Raw genomic sequence first — 22,342 nt, 5'->3', positions numbered from 1 at the left:
GGAACTTAACTTTATTGTCAACTGGTAGTACGATATTACATCAGCGACATTGGCAATCTAATCATTGAATTATTACATTGTAATCATTATCAAACCCTTACCTCACCACATAAGGGATGTACATATTAAGATTAGGAAGTGTTATTTTAGTAAACTATCTATGGGAATCAATGAAAAGATATATTAGAATAGATTAAGAAAGCAGTTATGGTTTAATTCTGTAAAGAAATAGATCAAAATCTACTACTACCATTACAAATACAGTTAAACATGCATTGTATATAAAACTGATTCTATTTCTATAACTATGTTAGTAAAACACTGCAATCACACAAAACTTGCCAAAATGGTTAGTTCTAAACATAGCGATAAACAATGCAAAAAAAAAACATGCAAAGGGGTGACTAGTCACATGACATGAACTAAGATGACAATAATGATAATTAACTTTAATATTTTATCAGACCTATGATTATGCAGCATACACCCTGGCTTTAGCAGAGCATCTGCGATTTTATATCAAATGATACATGTATCATATGCTTCGTAAATTCACGTTTTTCTAAATTTAAATAACTGACAAATAATGCAGAGTCACTAAAATAAAAAACAAAGATGTACGTTCTCAATCAAATTTTATACCCTCAATAACTCAACATAGAACCGATAACATAAATGAATCAGATGAATATAACAAATATCAGCAGTCAAATGAAGTAACATCATAAATAGAGAATATCTTCACTGAAAGATTTCATGCATAACAAAGATAAAAATGAACATGCTTCTGGGGGTATTTCATGAAGAGCTTATAGTCTGACTAAAATTGTCAACATGAACATGATATTCAACACATAATCTCATTGATTAATACATAGTAGAGCATGCCCCCACATGCCCTGCAATGTGGTGGTTTAACTGGGAAATTATGTGCAATTTTTTAGTCAGATTTAAATCTTTGTGAATCACCCCAGATGTCAAATCAATACATGGCTTTCATGTATTTACAAACAGTTATCACTACAAGACTAGGAGAGCATTGCTATAAATTCCAGTCAATTATCCTAACGTACAGGCACATCTACAATGAAATTGTGAAATTTACTATGGATAACACAACTTCTATTTCACTTGCTATTCATTCAATTATTCCTAATTTACCTGTCATGTGTACATGAATTAGATTCACATTCCTAGAACTTGAAGGGAAAACCCTGAAAAGGGTATAAAGGCCATGATTTTTTTTTTATTTTTGTGTTCATACATACATGTATACACCAAATTACTGAGGCACAATATCCCCAAATATAATATAGCACTCTTCCCAAATATGTAGTGACAGCTGTAATATGGTACACAAACCATTGACTACATTTGACTCTACCAACATTGTAAAAGTAAATTAAAAAAGAATTTGAGTAAATATAACATGCAATAGTATAGAATTTCACTACTGTACTAAATGCGTATTGAAATTTGTGCATTTACATGCCCATAAATCTAATAACATGTAATTTTCAAAATGAAACAATAGATGAACAGTTGATATCATGGAGGAGAAAGAATGGACCACAACTCCTTAAGTGATTTATACATATCTTTGACTTTCTTTGATAATGCAAAATATTTGATTTTACAGACCACTGAGTAGATGATGATCCAGCTATTAAAGGCCCATGTCATGTTAAAATGTGTGATTTTAATTACTACTTTTTCATAGGTATTAAAATTGTATAAAATAAACAATTTGTAATATTAAAAAGGTAATTGTCCATCCTTTGCTTCCATGACAACAAAACTTTGGGAACATAAAAAGTCTTCAAAACAAAGTTTTTCAAAATGTTTTTGGAACATTTTGAAAAAAAGTTTTGAGTCTGCTGGGAAGGTGCTATATGCATGCAGAAAAATAACATTTTCAAATGAACATTGTGAATTATAGACTAGCTACAGAAACTATGAACTTAACATAGAGGAATAGATCAAACTACAGCTCTACTCTGAAATACCTTTGAGAGACTCTTAAAGGTTTTATTTCTGGTCTCATCCTCTGATGTGAAGAAAGATTCTCCGATGGGAGGAAGTTCAGGTAGTTTTTCTTTGACCTATGTAAGGGATAAAATCTAATAGCTATTCCAACCACAATATCAAAAGGAATATCTCTAGAGATACAGTTGAACAAAGGAATATTGCACATAAAAAGCATAATAAAATATTCTTGTGTGATTTGCAAAGGTATTGATGTGCAATGTATGTTGGTTTTGTTTTACATGATGACAACATTTGAAGAACTAAGAAACATAAAAATGTAAATTATTGCTTTAGAAATGAAAGAAATATGAATAACAGAGACTATTAAATGTAAATGAAAAAGCAGTTGAAGAAATGTTTTATCTAAAAAGTTTAAAAGATATTCAGTTATTGTCATTTATTAAGATAATGTTTCATCATTACTATTAAACATATTGATAAAAATATATAACTGGTTGGATTCAACATAAAATGTCAATCAGCCATATAATTTGTTACATTTTGTTACCTTAAAAAAAATTGTCTTTGTAATGATTTACATTTGTATTATTTTCATTATTTTGGCAATGATTGATTCTTATTACTTGAAATTACGAAGGGCTACCAACAATTGGGTATCATACATATATATATATTTTGTACAGTCCCAAATATATTAAGAAATTGTATTTCTGCTTTATGCAATGCAAGTAGAAATTTGTAAAGAAAGGGAAGATTGATTTTGTCTTCCAATAAAACTTGAATTGAAAAAAATGAAATGAAAAAACAAACAGCAAACAGATGAATATTTCAAAAAACCTAATGACTTATTTCTTCCAAAGACATGCCTTAAAGGGGAATGAAACCTTTGGAACAAATAGGCTTGTGTAGAAACAGAAAAATCAAAGGATAAGAATAAAGAAAGTTTGAGAAAAATCGGACAACTAATGAGAAATTTATGAGCATTTGAATATTGCAATCACTAATGCTATGGAGATCCTCCCATTGGCAATGCGACAAGGATGTGTGATGTCACTGATGAACAACTTTCCCTTTCGTGGACTATAAAATACCCTCAAAATGTCTCTTTTTGCTTTTTCTTATGATGATACATTTTTTTATCCATGATGTATTCTTAAAAAATATGTATTACATGCCCTCATGTAGAAAGAACACATGATCTATGGATAGATGTGATAAAAGAGGCAATTCAAGTGAAATATATACTAAAGTAATGGGGAGAGTTGTTCACAAGTGACATCACACATCTTTGTCGCATTGCCAATTTGCTATCTCCATAGCATTAGTGATCGCAATATTCAAATGCTCATAACTTTCTCATTATTTGTCTGATTTTTCTCAAACTTTTTTTTATCTGTTTCTTTGATTCTTCTGTTTTCACAGAAGCTATCTTGTTCCAATGGTTTCATTCTCCTTTAAACAATTTTACAAAGCTCTCTGTAAATAAGTTAGTTGTTTGTAATGTTACCCATAAGTTTACAAACAACTGGAATGTCAAGTGCAAAGATGGTTAGCTCAAATAATTTCATGACATATCAGCAAAATAGTATGCCAAGTAAATTGAGTTTTATTAAAGCAAAAAATATAAACTTAAAAAATGTATTTTAACATGGGGGCAGTTCCATAAAATAGTAAACCTTTTGGTCAAAATTTCAAAATCCTACAAACAAAACAAATTAGGTATCACATGAAAGCTAAGAAACTGAAATGTATAAATCTGAAAGAAATAATTTCAAACAATGTATTGTTTCATTTTGACAAGGCATTGAAATCACCATAGCAACAAAACAGAATTTTACTTATTTTCAAAGGTCAAGTTTGCAACAAATTTTAAACCTTTTATAAGCTCTGAAATAATTAAAGTTGGATGTTGTCCAAGTTGTTATTATGTCAGGTTTCTAAAAAATAAGTTAGGTTTTTTCTATTTTTCTTAAACCGAATATATTAAAAGCAGGCACTTTCAAATGTACGTCCGACCCCTATTCACATACACTTTTTTCTTACAAGCAAAACAAAAGCAGATAAATTTTCCCAAAGTCAGATGCAAAGCAAGCTTGGTTTGTTTAATATACATGTATACACCAGAAGGTAGCTCACCACTAGTCCTGGATTTCAAGTTAAGTGGGGGTCGGACGTACAACTTTTTTGTACGTCCGACCCCCTGTACGTCCGACCCCTTTGAAACATTTTTTTTATGAAGTTATCTTTCACTGCTCAGATGTTTTTTGCAAAAGTTTAATATTAACATCTTTTACTCACATCAATCTTTCAAAATTGAATACAAATTTCAATCTAGTTTAAAATGACCTTTTTTGTATTTCTTAACCCAACAAATACTGGGGGCAAAATTCACCTTCCATCTTTAACATTTTGCATGATAGTTCTTTAACACACCTTGATATCGCTGTATAGTTTTATTGGTTTTTTCTTTGAAGTCTTGCACAAGTTTTGAGACAAATTTCACAAAGAATACCTCACATTTTTGACAACATGTAGATTTTTAAATGATGATATCATCTTCAAGAAATGGTGATTTATTTGTGTATTGTGTGCATATTCAATGGAAACTGCCTTCCTTCATCTCAAATTATCACATACATGTAACTTAATGAATTTAGTGGTAATTATGACTGAATAATAGCCTGCAGAAAATTAAAAAAGAAAATAAAAATTAAAAACCTACAAATACATGAGAAATTTAATAAACAAAGAAGTTCCATATAAAAGTAGAAATTGCCCCTTCCCCTCAATCTCAGGTACAGCAATTGCCCCTCTATGAGAAATAGATCTGCCCATTTGCTATAATGATACATGGATGTCTAGACTATTCTACTTTTGCCTATAGGGGTGTAAGTTAAGAAAATGTGAAGGGTTATTCATTTAATTTTGACTTGTTCTTATTTCTTTATTTCTGCATCAACCTTGTTCAAACTTGGTACGAATGATCCTTGGTTGATACCATGCGTGTGTTGATGAGGTTAAAGGTCATCTAGGGGTCAAAAGGTCAAAAGATAGGAGGCCATTTAGTCATTTTCTGACAGATTTTGTTTAGATCAATTTTTTTGTTTGCATCAATATTGTTCAAACTTGAAATACAAAATCAGAGGGTAATACAATATTTTTGTTGATGAAGATGATAATTTCTAAGGTTATTTAGGGGTCAAAAGGTCACTTTTGCTCATTTTGTTATTCAAGGTCAATTGTTCAAGCTTTCTAGGGGTCAAAAGTTAACTTTTGATACCGGTAGTTTTTTTTTTTTTTTTGGAACAAATTATCAGTGGGTAGTACCACATATTTGTTTAAGAGGATGGAGAGGTCAAATGTCATCTAGGTGTAAAAATGTCAAATGACATATTTCTGCATTAATTTTGCCCAAACTTGGAACAAAACGATCAGTGGGAAAAATTACATGTGTTCTTGAGGATGGAGAGATCAAAGGTCATCTAGGGGTCAAAAGGTCATATTGCATGTTTTTTTATTGCAACATCAGGGAAGACTCATGGTTCGTAACCCACCTTGTAAAAACAAAGTTTGTAACAGAACAAGTTTTTTCAATGTTGAAGAAATTCTTTGTCATGTCTTTTGCAAACCATTAAAAAATACATTTTACTTGAAGTTTAACAGTATCCTGCATTGTGTGAATAGTTGAGTTGTTTCATTATTGATGTGATCTAAAAATGTAGATATCAAAATGGAAACAGTTTAAACCCACTGACTCATTTGTAATAGATATGAGGTGCATTTTGCTTGACTGTAAGAAAATCAGTATGGGGGTCGGACGTACACTGTCTGAATGCATGTCAACTTTAATCAAGCATAACTCTTCACCAGCATCAGATTCATTTGTTAATTCCATCTTATGTGAAAGACAACTAACCAAACAGTATGTATATTAAAAAAATCCAGTTTAGAATGTCCATGTTTTGTGTAACTGATCTTCAAAGGGGGTCGGATGTACGTGTGCAAATATTTTGCACAATGTACGTCCGACCCCTTCAAAGTGTACGTCCGACCCCAAATAGATCAGCCTGTAACTAAAACAAGGCAATGCCTATCAATTTCTTTGCTTCATTTCTTTTAAGATTCATCCTTTAGCTAACAGCTCATATTAGAATTTTAGTACCTGCAACACAAAAATCACAGAGATTTTGACATGAAATCTAAAAGCATAAAACCTGCTTTCGTCTGATGTACGTCCGACCCCTCACATTTTTGCCCATATTTTCTATTCTTCATATTGCAGCCTGGTCCTGTCATGGTGTAATGATAACCTAGGTCACATGTTATGATATACTAAAATAAATAAAACACTGCTATCAAATTAAAGGAGATACAGCTCTTAAATGTGTCCGAATGTACGTCCGACCTTTATGGAATGACCCATGGGTAAAATGTTCATCATTATCTGCACAGTTACATTTCTGCTAATTAATGCGGATGAGGCACAGATTTGTATGAACCACATTCCCATTGTTCATAAGACAGCTTTGTGAACTAGTCTCAAATATGTAAAAATTCTATTGTAGGGTCATAATCCTTATTTCATCCCTCCAGTCACTGCACCATTATGGAGATGAATTAACAAAAATAAGAAGACCCAAGATAATCATATCAATCACAAACAATGTAGGCTCATCTTAATTATATAATTAGATATGCTCTTAGAGCATGAATGGGAAATTAATTTGTGTTCATTGTTAAATTATCTGGTTACCACACAGGTTATCAGTTTATTTGCATCAACAATATGACCAAATGAAGATAAATTGCTTAATTACCTTGTAAAAGATTTAAGCTCCAATTCACGACCCATACAGATATCTTTAGCCAAGTTAAATATATTATGAAGAATAAGGGATTGCTTTACTTTAAATAAGACATATATCTAGGCATGATGTCACAACATAAATTCTCCCTTCTTATTAGAATTATACTATGAAGTTTTTTAATCCTGTTGATTTCCATTTTAGTACATGCATGTTACAGCAAATTGGTAATACTGCATTTTTATGATACATTCAAAGGCAATGATCATTATTTCATTAGCATTTACCAACCCCCTCTTTCTCTCTCATAATGTTTCATTCTTTTTGCTCTATTCAATGTTCTAATTTATGGCACAAAAGTTTAAATGGCAAATGTACGTGTATATTTACAACTAAAATTATTGAGTGTTATCATAATACACCATATTCAGAAACTACAATTACAAGTTTAAAATTATCCATATGATACCAGTAGGTTTAATAATTAGTTATCTCTTACACATTTTATTTCAAGGATGGGGGAAATTAATGGGGGACAATGGTGCATTTGGTGCAGCAAGCGTGAGAGATTATCAATGATTATGAGAACTAAATAAGACGGAAATATCCTCCACCTTGGGTGGTAACGCAAAAAGTGCCTTGTCCTGTGCATCAGCCAATCACCATGAAGCGTTCAATTCAAACAAAAACAAAAAGAAAAGGCAAAAAAAAAGACAAATTGGGAACATGATGCAAATAAGGAATTTCTAAATAAAGATGAGCAACATAACAAAGTGAATGCCTTTCAGAAGACCATAGAGAATAACATGATCAGGGTTTTTAGTGGTAAAGGATTTCGAAAGTATCCTGTATGTTCTAAGAGAAAAAAATATGTTCAATATACACAGGAAAATGAGGGATTATCATAGATGATAATTTCTGATTGTATAGAATGGAATAGGATTTGGGTACAACTGGACTAATGGCCTAACAATTGATAAAATCTTCATGGTCCAAATTCACAAGGGCAGTTTAGTTTGTACCTTGGTTTTGAACCATAGCAAATGTTGATCTCATGACTAAAATATAATTGATTTATTGTATACAGTGAGAAAGTTGATGCAATAGTAAATATGCGCTTTTATCACAGGATAATAAATTCACAAATGTCGGTATGGTTTGAAACCTACTCTTCATCTTAATGATCTCACTTAAATGAGTCCAGTGATAATCTAAATTGATTAATACAGAGTGATCTACAACCACAGTAACAAGTGTGAATTGCCTTGTGACAAAAGCATGCATTCAAGATGAGACCCTCCTCAATCGCTAAATCAAATAGTCATACATTAAATCTGCATAACTGTGGTTTTCAAACAACCTTTCTGTATTCTAGCCAATTACCCTTGTACCAGTAAAAACTGATCATGATTCATTATATTCCTATGGTATCCTGAGAGTAATGTACAAACAATGAAGAAGAAAAAAACAGGAAGATGTGGCTGATAACATAATACACAACTCTTACATCATAATACCTGGGAATACCATTACAGTGAATATATGTGACATATTGCTAAATAAATTTAGGGTGACTGTATTTACACATATGGGACCATGGGGGGGGGGGACTTGTGACAAAAAACCCATATTGGTACAAGCTACAGTCAAATAAAAGAGAGTGCTCTTGATATCTACTTACTTCCTCTGTCTCATTCTCAGGCTAAATCAGATAATGGATTCAATAGAATCTGGTTAACTTGGGTTTCATATACAAATTGGTTGTACAGTGCCTTGATCATGCCCATGTACATTCATTTAATACAATGAATTCTTTTAATAGAAACATAATGCATTCATGGGTAATATCCAAATATAAGCCAAATTTTAATGAAGTGTAATGGAAGTAGAAGTATGCAACTAGTTTAAGATAGACTTTATGTAACACTTAAACTATCTCTCTCTAATAAAAAAGTGTCTTTGTATTATCAAACTTTATGATTAATTATACATATTTGGTGCTGTTGGTTTTACAGAAACTTGATGTTCAAATGCACTTACAACTAATGGAAAAGAAACATACATGTATATATGCATGTGTATGATTATTATTCAATCATTCTAACATTTGATATTGATTATGTTCTAAAAAAGTTAACTCACCAAAACATATGCCTCAAATGGAATTAATGAAAATATTTATGGAAGATTGAACATTTGCATTCATTAATTACCCGGACAAACATCAAACAGCAAATACATGAAGCAAAGTATGATGGGAAATGCGAGCTATAAGTCTCCACATGCATTCATGATTGTTTTAAAGCTTTAGTTAGAATAAAAGGAATGGGGCTTGACAGTTCAATTACAAATAAAAATAAAGAAAGGATATTAGCTTTGGCTGATCTTATTCTCTTATTATTTAGCATACAAAGAGCAAAAGATATATGGAATCATGGCTGCTTTCATGCTAGCAAGTATGGGGAGAAAATTCAAATGTTAAATAACAACAATCAGAGTACTTATATCACACATGAAATTAAACCAGTTTATGCTCTGCAGTTATGAGTTAATTTGCATTTATTAAATTGTACCACAAATTTCAATACAGAAATGTATTTTAAAACCCCCATTATTATACCAAGTACACATTATGATATGAAAGAACATTTTAGTATACATGTATGAGTATGAAAATAGACGATATTGTTCTCTTACTCTTATTCAGTATATGTTTATGCAGTAAATAAAAGACTAGTACTTTCCTGATAAATGTGATGGTTGTCAATATCATATTATTTTCCATTTGAAATAACATTACTGCAATATTTTGTCTTATTGACAAATTTTGTACTTGTATCAGATTTGGCTAGCACCCACAGGATGGGGGTAAAATCATTAGGTTATCATGGAATTGTGCATACATATATCTCATACTACATTTTTTCAGATATAAAAATCTGTCAACATAGGTTATGATTTTGACATTTATCAGTCATACCAAATATTTTCCCCAACTTAGCCAAAAAGGTGTACAAAAATCAATATAAACATTTTTATTTTGATAAAACCCCCAATAGTGTATCACTTTTCTGCTAAATGACCCTAAAATGGGTAAGTTTGGTTATATCTCAAGTGGAACAAATCTTAGTCCCACCCCAAACTACATTCCTATCAAGGTGCTAGCACTAAGAGCAATACTGGATGGTCGAGTGCATTCTGCATTGCTTTACTTATCTGATGTTCTTTTATTATCTCACTTACCCCTGGTGCAATGAGTTTTTGTATCTCCCTCTGAGCTCTGTTCGATGACGTCATCAGAACACTCTTCTTGTTCTTCAACTCTACACAATTACAGGGTTAAAATTGTAATGTAAAATTTAGCATGTATACACAGTACATACCATATACTTCTTACAGCCATAATGCATTTCTATTTACAGGTACTTTGTTTTATAATAAAATATATTCTTTGGCACAAAATTTAAAAAGCATGGAAGGGAGAAACACTTTAGCTAAACAATGAGCATATCCAAATTCATAATTCCCATAATAGATTAGTTGCAAAACTGCAAAAACTCATGAAAAATAACACCAACATGAAATATCTAGGACATATTTTTAATGATAATACATGAATAAATAGCATCTGACAGAAAAAGCTAATTTCATATGAAAGCAACACCTAAAGAAATAATTTCATCATATTACAAGTCAGACAGCAAGGGGGTGTACACCTATACCCAATATTTTGACATTACAGAGGGTATCAGCCATCCAATAAATCACTTGAAAATACTGTTTTATATCATTTACACAAAATCAGTGTATGATCATGAAAAAATTTTCTTCTTCTTTCTTCTTCCTACTTACCCACTATGCCCTTCTTCTTATTGTTATATTCTTCTTGTTTCTCTTCAAACATTCGTTCAAGCTCCTCAAAGATAGGTGTCTTCTCCTCAAGTTCTTTCATCTTAGCTTCCAAAGTAGCTTCAGCATCGGCTATTTTATTCTTTAAAATGATGGAGAAAATAAAATTTAAAATATGGGATGCAGTGGGGTTACTTTTAATTTGGTTTTGATAGTGCTGATATACCCATCAGAGCAGTACCAATTATCAGGGTTCTTTGTTTTAAAATATCTCTTTCAGCAGAAATATGGGGGGAAATATTATCTGTCATAACTTTTTAAGATCATGTTGAAATGTTTTCTTCATGAGAAAATCTTCACTCGAGAAAAGATGCAAGATAAATATATAGCTCAAAGGAGTACAATTTTATAGATCGTTAGTAGTATACTGGTGTACCTGTAAAAAATGTTAAATTCTCTGGTACATATTCCCTTCCATTAAAAAATAAAATCTTTGCAGGTCTTAACTCAAACACCAATGTGTGAACCAGATCTAGTACTAGAAAATCATTGAGGAAGTAGTTCTCATCGCATTTTTTCCCCTTGACATATTGTCATAATATGGCAATATGTAAATAGACCGACATAACACCCGACCAACGAACTGTACACTGATTCCTATATACCCCATTCGAACTTTATTTGATGCATATTTATGCATGCAAATTTATACAAGGTGTTATTAAGAAGTAACAAAAAATGATGAGCTTATAAGGAGAGGATTCTAAATTCACATTTTACTTACTTCTATATTTGCAATCTCATCATGCAGCTTCTTCTTCACTTTGGAAAAATTGCCCTCGGCCTTCTTCAAATCCTTTTCAAGTGTTTTGATTGTGATGTCATCTTTGGCAATGTCTTTTGTAAGCTGCTCACCCTATTGACATCAAGGAAAGAAAGAAATAATAATGATGACGAAAATCAGAATATATATCACGACGTCATTTTTTTTTAAATACTGTATTCAAGCAAAAATATGACTTCTGCGTCCTGTAACACAAAGGTTAGCGATTTATCGTACACTTGACTTTCACCATTGATTGTACATTGTAGTCAATGCAATCAATCGTAAAAAATGTTTTACAATCATTACTAAGCTTTGTGTTACGGGCCCCTGATAAGTATATGTTAGTACAGTGCCTTCGGCAATGTCTTTTTTCATGTAAATATTTTAATGAACAATAGTTAACCATGTGTAACTGATTCTCTACAACCATTACAGCTCACAAATGAAATATTTTGAAATTTTCCTTCATGACAGGAAATTTTCCTTCATGACAGGAAATCTTTTCTAATAAACATTTCATTTTCATTTACTTCAGACATATCAGAAACAGAATATCCTGGGCCTCGACTTTCAAAGAGTTACGACTGATCCGTTCAGCCTCAAGTACATGGAAATCCATCAATGTCATCTTTTTTCTTCAGAGAATTTGCTCAATGTCCTTTGCAAACAAAGAGAAGCATCCTGAATTGTCAAGAAAACAGTGAATATATGAATATACAACATATCTAGAAAATATTTTTGAACACCTGTATTTCAGACGTTGATGTTGCTGGCTTTCCATAGTTGTGGTTGATTGGATCACTCGTAACTCTTTGTAAGACTGGCCCAGGTTGCATAGTCACAAAATCTGTGCAATAATATCATTGTAAAATATCTGACTCATACATTATTGAATCTTACCTCATTGGTAAGATCTACATGATCTTGTTTAGCCCTGTTGATGCGATCACTCATTGTACTCATGTACTTGGCAAACTCCTGCCTGAAGTCTTCTAACTCTCGACTCAATGCATCCCTCTTCTCTTGAAGCTCAAAGCGTTCCTTGCGCTCTCGGGTCAGGTTCTCTCTGAAATCCTGGATCTGCTTGGTCAACAGTTGAACTGTTATCCTAGCATACAGCAGAGAAACAGAGACGGAGGGATCGAGAAAGGCCAGGGATTCAGAGAGAGGGAGAAGAGGGTGGGTGTGTGAAGTTAGTGCAAACACAGAGAAGGAAACAGGAACAGAGCATAACAGGAAGGATAGAAAGGAAAACAGAAAGACAGGGAGAGAGAAAATAGAGAATGAGAAAAAACAGAGAGATAAAGAGAGAGAATAAAATAAAAAAAGAAGAAATATATAGAGTCAGAGAGAGTGCAGACACAAATATGTGAACCAACACAAACAGAGAGAATGAGAAATACAGAGAGATAGAAAGTGCAGGGTATACATAAACATCAGGGAAAATCAGGGACAAAGAAACGTAGCATCAAAACTGATTAATATTTCAAATACAAATATGATGAAATGATCACAAGAATAGGCACAAGACCCAAAAAGTGCAGATCTGCTATGTTGAAATTTGCAGTTTCATTTTACTGTAACAATATTTGCCTGTAATATCAAATATAATATCAATTCCCCAAACCTAGAAAAGACAGCACTTCTCACTCAGGGTATATTAAAATACAATTAGATTATACTTACAAATCACATATCTTCCATAATATGTTATATAAAATAAGTAGATGTTTACTTACTGGTGATTTTCTTCTAAATTCTTCATCTTCATCTCCATCTCATCATTCTCAAGTTTCATCCGAGCTGTATCTGTTGCCTTTTTGGTCAGGTCATCTTTCTTACTCTGCAAACTGTAATGTATAGATTGCAGATAAAGCTGTTTTTAGAACCATTTTACACACACAAACAAAATTGAAGTCTGACTGTAAAAAGCACCAAAAGCCACATTATATACAGTAGTGCAGTGATGTGTTATATGCTAAATGCATCTGAAAACTCTTTTCGAAACACCCTTTAAAATGGTATCGAAAATGAAAGAAATAGTCTTGAAAGGTTCAATCTCAATGAAATAATCAGAATTGTTGAGATTAACACACACACAGAAATGCATTTAGGAAAAAAAAAACTAAATGTGTGAATTTTTATCAATATTTTACAGATTTGAGGCAATTAAAAAACAATCCTTTGAAACATACATTATCAATATAATAATCATCCTGAATGATATAATAGTCTGAGGGCTCACTGCAAAGTTTCTTTTAAAAACAAGTCTCCTGCATCTTTCACATGTTTTTAACTTTTTTGTGTCATGTCTAAGCAAATCTTGCCATTTACATTCATTTTAAAATCAAGTTCATCAGCAAACAACTCTGTCCATTTTAATTCTGCTGTACTTACATATTATCTATCTCCTGGACCTTTGAGCCTTCCTTTTCTGCGACCTCCAAAGCCTCTTCAACAACTGCAGACAAAACAAAAATTGTCACATGAATAGAGAGAATGGTGTATCAATCAGCGAGGTCAAGTGCAGTGCTGAAAACTGGGCCCTGTCTCACAAACAATTGTGATAGATTCAAACTCAAATAGAGATTAATCTCAATTCAAATACCAATCTCTTTATTAATAATTTGACATCAATCTGATATTGAGTTTGTTTTGCATGGTTCACAATTCTTTGTAAGACAGGACCCTGAAATCTGAACAAGCAAGACTTTCAGATATTAAAAACATGGCACACTTGCAATATATCAATAAGGTGCCAACATATTGGATCTTGCACTGAAATATCACCTCATCTATATTTCCAAAATCAACATAAATTCAAGGACTATGCACACTACTGGAAGAAGAAGAAGAATGTGTTACCAAGGCCATTACACTTGTTTGTACTCACTGACTTTCTTCTCATCATGTTCTGCCTTTAGTCCATCATACTGCTTGTTAGTTTTTGTTATGTCTCTTTCAAGCTGTGGAAAGGGAAGTGAAACATGAGCTAAATATTGAAATTAGTTTGATACATTTAAAACAAATCAGGATTTATTTTCCAAGCTTCAGAGATAAAGCTCAACACATAATTAGAATTTCATTTGACAGCTAATTTTCAAACTTCAGTTTGTTCCTAATTACATTATGCATTTAATGCAAGAGCAATTGTTACGGTACATGTAATTGCTGACATTTGGGAGGAAATAAAGCTTTCTTGCCAGCTTTTGTCATACATCCATTACATAATCACAGTCTGCTCGCACTTTATTTTCAATAGAATTTAAACAATCATTCAAATAACACAACACAAATGAAAATCCCCAGGTACAACATCTCAAGTTCTCACTACATGTTTCATATCAGCTTTTATAGGTGTCAATCTGTGGAGTATTTCATGAAGCAACAGTCATCAATTTTCAAAGAAAACTGTTATAGGCTCCTAATTTCCTTGAATCTGATTGGCTGAACGAAAATCTGCCAGTGAAAATCTACAACAAGATGCTTCATCATAATCTCACCTCGGTAACCTTGGTCTGCAGTATAGCTTCTTTCTTACCAGTCTTTGTTTCTAGGTCAGTCAACTGAAGAGAAAGTTTTATTCTAAAAAAACAAACAAGACAGAATAATGAATATAACGCCTGAAATATCTTCAGATTAATAGTCTAAAACCCATGCAAAATTTATGCTATTTCATCAAGGCAATACCATAAATAAATAAGCTGTCTGCTGCATCTAGATTACCAATATTTTTTGTTCAATCTTTATTATGGAAGGAATATATAACAAATATACAGGGCGTTTCTTTCAAAAGTGGAGTGTAAGTATTCATCCTCAGTTGGTAACGCAATGTTACTATTTTCCATCACGGCTTTGTCCCTCAGGGAAAAAATAGTAATTGCAAAACCAACCTCGGATAAAATATTTCAATTATACTTTCTCGAACCTGGTATATTTGTATAATATATCTGTGATCCTCCAGAGATGGAAATCTGAAGAAAAAAAAATGACTTATCAACTTATATAATATCACAATACAAAGGTAACATAATGCATGAAAGATGCAATCAAATAAATAAAATAATCTATTACCCTTCATCTTTCATTTGTTCATTGTGTACTAATTCTTTATCAAGTTGATCCTGTAACAGTTTCTCTTGGGCTTCTGATCTGGTGCGATTAGTGTCAAAACGGCGTATGACCTACACAGAAAGTTTGAAAATGGGGTAATAAATAGATTGAATAGATACATATCATGCAAAAACTTGTTCATTGTATTGAAATAGCACCATACACGATACAACTTATGACACAAAAAATCTACACTGCAGGGGTAATCAATGCGGAATGTAGTGATAAGTACGTTTCCCACAGACCCCAACTGCATATCACAAAAACACTACAGCACTATGTCATGTCAAAGAATGGCAACAGTGATGTGGTAGCCATGTTTTTTTCACTCTCATTAACATTTTTTTTAGACGAGAGTTTTTATTGCCCCAACAACAATATGAAATTACCCTTGAGTGACTCTGTATATACAGGCAATTCATATCCCTGATGCAAGTTTCTTCATACACTTCAATACTAATTATGCTCAGAAGAGGCCCTTTTTCATGTCATGATAGTGATTACCATATACACCTTGACATTAATTGGCTGCTGAGCCCTGTTACCATGGAAGAAGCCCAAGGCTACTCTTTGTGAGACAAGCCCCAATGATTAAAACTTACCTTCAGGATGTCATTAAGCTCTAGTTTCTTGGCAGTCAACTGTTCTTGAAGGAGATCTACTTGTTTCTTTTGAGCTATGTTGGCTTCTTTCTGTTTCTTGGTCTTCTTGGCTGTGTCATGCTATGGATAAAAAAATCACACCCAACATTAACCCGCTATTGAATTATGTGCTTCACATAGGCTGTGTCCACAGACTACCCAGTACAAGGAGTTAATGGGTAAAGAGAATCTTAGTAAAACACAAAAAGGGATTTCAATACTATGAACACCTTTGAAATTTTACTTTTATAATTTAGTGATTAAATTAACCTTACAAATTTAGTGACTAAATTTAGCTTACAAATTTAGTGATTACATATTAGAAAGCTGCAAAGATTATATTCTGAAAACAGCCCATAATCGAAGCTTGACAATTTTTTTTAATTTCATAAATTTCATAAATTTCTTTACCTAAATTATCATTTAAAAAATTACTTGTCTGTTTCTCTCTCTCTCCCCCCCCCCAAAAAAAAGGATAAGTAAACACCATTTTCAAATTGTTTGGAATCTTTTACAATAGATTTTGCTTTTGTAGTTGAGTGAGTTGATCTGCTAAAAGGTAGGGTGATTATCTTACATTATTGTAGAATACTTCATCATTTCAGATAAAGTAAGTGCTAAGCACTATAAAGGCAAATATAAGTAATCATTATTGGATTGTAATTATTACTTACCACAGCCTGTTTGAGTCTTTTCTTCTCTTGCCTTGCATCAGATCTCTCCTGTATCATGTCTTCTTTCAAAATCACAATCCCCGTTTCAAGATCTACAATCTATTAGACATCACAAAAAAGAAGAAATAATAACATTTTAGATTGCCACATTTCAAACTTAAAACTTGAAATTTGAAAATCTAAGTCACATACATCTCAGCTTTTATCCTAGCCAATAAATTTTATTCATATATCAATAAAAAATTACATGCATATTAGGTTATTCTCAATTTAGAACTTACTTGGTATTACAATGATACACTGCATCATCCAAAACGAATTATCAATACCTAATAATAATAGGCATTTATATAGCACCATCTGTCTAGGAATATTCTATTCCGAGGCGCGTTGTTATTATTATTATTACCCCAGCTTTAGCTCGAGCTGCCTTTCAGCGCTCATGCATTCAAGGAATCAATCCTGCCGGGTACCCATTCACCTCAACTGGGTCGAGTGCAGCACGATGTGGATAAATTTCTTGCTGAAGGAAATTACGCCATGGCTGGGATTTTAACCCAATACCCTCTGTTTCAAAGTCAGAAGACTTATCCACTGGGCCACAACGCTCCACCTACATACATACCTACATACATAAAACTTTGTAGTTGCAAACCAAGGGTGAAAAGAGTTGTCTTACAAAATGGAAAATTAATATTTTCAGTTGTCAATCCTTTCCTTATTTTATTGAAGCATTTGTGTTGTCTAATTTGTATCAACATTCAATGTATATATTTTTTTCAATTACATGATAGATAATATTTTGTCTTCACAGATTTCAATATGATCAATAGTCTCATGCTACGTGTACAGTCACAATGGCAATAACGACACCACACACACCAATGATATACCACTGGTTGATTTGGAGTTGATCTCATTGGTATGACTGTGAAATCAGTGTCACATGTATATCTGAATTCTTAACTTCATTCTTTTGGCAATTTTCACTCTGTTAGAACTATATCACATGTGAAAATATAATATTGAATTGTGCATATTCATCATAAACATGTGTGCAGTGCATATATAAAAAATATACCTTTTGATTTGTCTCACGAAGATGATCTCTTGTCTCATTCAGCATAATTTGTTTTCTATTGGTAGAGTTGAGAAAAGGAAGACGATATTTAGTTCAATAGCTTGTGACACATTCATAAGCAAAAGGGCAATTCCACATGAACAAAGTAATTCTGTTATCACCATTTTTAGAGATTGTGGCTGTTTTTCAATCTTGTCTTCACTTTCCCAGTACTAGCCATTGAGTCATTTTCACAGAATAAACATTCTTCTAAAGCTGACTATGCATTACACCTAAAATGACTATGACAGTGTGATTCCTCATGTAAGCTTTGTTTGTCATCAGGATGTGGATGTTCAATATCATCAATATCATTATTTCTACTATAAATATGAAGTGAGGTGATTGCTTTTCTTATCTGGAACTACCCCTAAAGCCATTTGCAATAGTGTAGTCTTCTGTATTATGAAAATGTACTATAGGTTTGTTTTTTACACATTTTTTTTCTTTAAGAATGGAAATTTTTTTAAAAATCAAATAAATGATATATATTTAAAAAACAAACAAATAGCAACAAGTGGAATGCCTCTGGCGGTCTCACCTGCATCACGCAATTCAATATAGCAGCAGTGCTGACTTTGAAAACTGCTATCAAATAATTATTCACAAAAAACACCATTCATATAATGATACAATACTACGTTCATTGACATTTGACCTTGATCATGTGACTTATAACTTGTCAGTGAAACTTGATTACCCCTATATCCACATTTTATACACTATATCTATAAGCTTTGAAATTTATGACAGCAATCTAATAATTACCTCTAAAATGGCCAAAGTGCAATGGCCTTAAATGTCCTTTGACTTTGGTCATGTGACCTGAAACTCGGATGAAATGTTCAAAGATACTTGATTACTCTTATGTCTTAAACACATAGGAGTAATGTCGCAAATTTGTTCACAAATTATTATTACCTCCTATTAAAGCCTCTTTATTTACTATCTATTGTCCACGGCGGACTTACATTTGCATATTGAGTCAGAGAGAAGAGGATAGAGGGTATTTGTATTCCAGTTTATCATGACTTAGCCGTGAACCAGAATAGCCTGGTGGTTGAGTCGCTGTCTGGCAAGCAGTAGATGACAGGTTCGAATCCCACTGGTTCCAATTTTTTCTGACTTATGATTTTCATTAAAGATCGAGCATGCCATCTTAAACACATAGGAGTAATGCCGAAAATTTGTTCACAAATTATCATTACCTCCTATTAAAGCCTCTTTATTTACTATCTTATGTCCAAGTTTCATGAATCAGATCCATAAACAATCAAAGTTATGATGGTAATTCAACAGATACCCCCCCACAAAGCCAAAGTTCATTGACCTATGACCTTGGCCATGTGACCTGAAACTTACACAGGATGTTCAGTGATACTTGATTACTCTTAAGTCCAAGTTTCATGAATCGGATCCATAAATCTTTTAAAGTTATGATGGTAATTCAACAGATACCCCCATTATGGCCAAAGTTCATTGACCTTTGACCTTAGTCATGTGACCTGAAATTCGCACAGGATGTTCAGTGATACTTGATTACTATTATGTCCGAGTTTCATGAATCAGATCCATAAACTTTCAAAGTTATGATGGTAATTCAACACATACCCCCAACTTGGCCAAAGTTCATTGACCTTAAATGACCTTTGACCTTAATCATGTGACCTGAAACTTACACAGTATGTTCAGTAATACTTGATCACTCTTATGTCCAAGTTTAATGAATCAGATCTATAAACTTTCAAAGTTATGATGGTATTTTAACAGATACCACCAATTTAGCCAAAGTTCATTGACCCTAAACCACCTTTGACCTTGGTCATGTGATGTGAAACTCAAGCAGGATGCTGTCATTTCAAAAACTTAACCTTAGATTAAGATTTGGTGTTGACGCTGCCGCCACTGTCTCTGCCGTCGGAAAAGCGGCGCCTATAGTCTCACTCTGCTATGCAGCTGAGACAATAAAACAAATCACAAATGAATTATCTCTTGATAGGAATAGAGTAACTAAAAGTTTGAAGATGCTTGATAGGTTATTCTTACCCAGCCTTATCAGCTAGACGTTGATTGAGTTGTGAAATAACCTCTTCATGCTGGGCTCGCACCATGTCTCTCTCAGGACTGTACATAATAAAATAAGAGAAACAAAATTACTATGATAAACATATTTAAAATCTGTACATATCCTACATTCCCTTTACATACACCAATCTTGACAAAAAAAGAGTAAATTCTGTTACTCATAGATGTTTGCATGGAAAATATCACGTAAGGTTTATCAGCTGCAAATGATACTGCCATTAAAAAAAACCAATCTCAAGTGAGAGAAATAGAAAAAAAACCAAAATAATTTCAATTAACAGTAAACCATCAGCATACAAAACATAGGTAGAGTCATAAAGACATAAGCAAATTTAATAAACTTTATATTAGAATATGAAAGAACAGGTGCTTACGCAAGAATTGCATTCTCTTTGCTTAATTTCTTGTGTGTTTCCTCCAGATCGTCAATGGTCTCATTCAGCAATTGCAATTTATCCTGAGACAAGAAGAAAAAACCCAACAAATTTGACAAAGTTTGATTTCATACTCTACATATAAAGCTGTTTAGTTAGGTATCCTAAATCTGCACCTATACGAATATTATCTGCCTGATTCTAATAAAGAAGACCCACAATGAGTGACCACAAACTTTATGCCTGCAATGCTTAGACAGATATGTATGTAATATAAAATCTGATTCAAAATGGTGGAAAAATGTTGAATTTCGAGCATGTCATGTAAATTGTTAAAGCCTCAAAATGCAGCTTTTTGTGCTGTCATTGTACTGTCTATGATAAGGGTTGGGGTGGGCATGACCTCAACCCTATCCGGCCCGTTGAAGACCCCTTAAACATTTTTCTTGATAAATGATCAAAAAGATCGTGCCGGGGATGTTTCAAGACTTTTTTCCTTCAAGTCTTGTGCAACTTTTAAAGATAAATTCCAGTATTGGTAACGATCTCAAAATGACTTTACAGAATCTAATATAATGACCACTCAAGTGTCTGTTTGTATGAATAAAAAATATGTGCCAAAGGATTCTGGAAGAAATTGTGTAATTGCTGAGAAATAAGCAAAATAAGCGCGGATTCAGTCACTTCCATCGGGTCTTTATTCCAGCAATAATAATACACTGTCCCATGTGTGCCTATCTGTGTTGGTGATCTTCAGTGTGAACATTTTTCAGCGTAGATTTCAAGATTACAGTTTAGGTAACTGTACCAGATCTAGATCCTCGATGATATACTGACAATTAAGCCTGGTTTTACAGACTTTCTCATGAAATCAGTGTTTACTGCAACTCCTGGCATTTCTCTTTAAAGCTTGTGTATAGTTTTGGTAAATTCACCAAAATGCACCTATCACTATTCCAATTCATTGCTAGCTAATATGAATGGATATGCCCTATAACAGTTATGATGTGGAGGATATGAAATGAAAATGTGTTTTACAGGATAAATTTTGAGATTTTACATGGAAATTTAACTTGATCGGGTCACCCGATCAAATTAAAATATCTGTGTTTTTGTCTTTCAATTAAATCCTATTCCAAATCATGGAATGGGCTGAAACTTTCAAGATATGTTCTTTGTCTGTAACTTTTGGATATCTAATCACTAAATTTATAAGATAAGTGCTTGAATGCCCATTTTTTTAATTTAAAACAAGCATCGCCGAGAGAGGGCGCTATATATCCAAGATTTGAATATTTGAAATTTTCTCAGAGAAGTGCAGTTGGAAAAATATCTAACGGTCTCTACGCTTCAGTAAGACTGTCATATTAGATGATATTCGATTATCAATCACATTATTGACCCTTTACCAAAGCTATACACAGGCTTTAAGACCAAATTTATGGCGCTGGGCTACGCAGTTTTGAAGTTACGTAATATTTTGTAAGTGAATGTCAGACCAAAAATTGCTTAAAAATGTGATTTCATTTACAAATCCAATGCATATTCAGTACGTAGCCAAAATTTAAAAATGTATTATTATTTTTATTATTACTGATTAAAAGCAATAGATTTCATGTTATTTATGACTGAAATAATGTTGCCAAAGATATCCATAAAAACAACAATGAAAAACATAAAGTTGACAAATAAAGAAATATATATAAGAAATTTAAAAGTAATAAAATACATACATGAGAAACAATTTGTTATTGCCATTTTTTAAACAAACATTTGATAATAAATCTAAGAAAGAGTGTCCACACCAAAATCAAGAAGTTTGGGGGCTATATTTAAAGATTACAGCCATATTAATTATTATGCTTT

General features: G+C 32.6%; 1 protein-coding gene across 5 annotated transcripts in view; it reads right to left on the bottom strand.

Annotated features, from left to right (window-relative positions):
- The window catches only part of LOC121419070 (myosin-13-like), a 38,004-nt gene that overhangs the window by 3,874 nt on the left and 11,788 nt on the right, over nucleotides 1-22,342 (bottom strand). Inside the window, exons 4-19 of one of the 5 annotated variants that reach the window (XM_041613358.1) lie at nucleotides 20,477-20,559; nucleotides 20,064-20,141; nucleotides 17,979-18,033; nucleotides 16,898-16,996; nucleotides 16,185-16,304; nucleotides 15,544-15,653; nucleotides 14,973-15,054; nucleotides 14,363-14,435; nucleotides 13,867-13,930; nucleotides 13,209-13,319; nucleotides 12,370-12,577; nucleotides 11,428-11,559; nucleotides 10,647-10,785; nucleotides 10,038-10,117; nucleotides 8,476-8,496; nucleotides 2,007-2,102 (exon numbers count right to left, since the gene is read on the bottom strand). In XM_041613358.1, coding sequence (XP_041469292.1) covers nucleotides 2,007-2,102; nucleotides 8,476-8,496; nucleotides 10,038-10,117; nucleotides 10,647-10,785; nucleotides 11,428-11,559; nucleotides 12,370-12,577; nucleotides 13,209-13,319; nucleotides 13,867-13,930; nucleotides 14,363-14,435; nucleotides 14,973-15,054; nucleotides 15,544-15,653; nucleotides 16,185-16,304; nucleotides 16,898-16,996; nucleotides 17,979-18,033; nucleotides 20,064-20,141; nucleotides 20,477-20,559 — 1,551 coding nt within the window. Of the gene's footprint in view, nucleotides 1-2,006; nucleotides 2,103-7,408; nucleotides 7,439-8,475; nucleotides 8,497-10,037; nucleotides 10,118-10,646; nucleotides 10,786-11,427; nucleotides 11,560-12,369; nucleotides 12,578-13,208; nucleotides 13,320-13,866; nucleotides 13,931-14,362; nucleotides 14,436-14,972; nucleotides 15,055-15,543; nucleotides 15,654-16,184; nucleotides 16,305-16,897; nucleotides 16,997-17,978; nucleotides 18,034-20,063; nucleotides 20,142-20,476; nucleotides 20,560-22,342 lie in introns of all 5 variants that reach the window. The other 4 variants (XM_041613361.1, XM_041613360.1, XM_041613359.1 and 1 more) reach the window with 4 other exon arrangements.

The sequence above is a fragment of the Lytechinus variegatus genome, chromosome 7 (genome assembly GCF_018143015.1).
Source record: "Lytechinus variegatus isolate NC3 chromosome 7, Lvar_3.0, whole genome shotgun sequence".
NCBI classification, from domain to species: domain Eukaryota; kingdom Metazoa; phylum Echinodermata; class Echinoidea; order Temnopleuroida; family Toxopneustidae; genus Lytechinus; species Lytechinus variegatus.
This window is presented reverse-complemented; position numbering and strand designations above follow the sequence as displayed.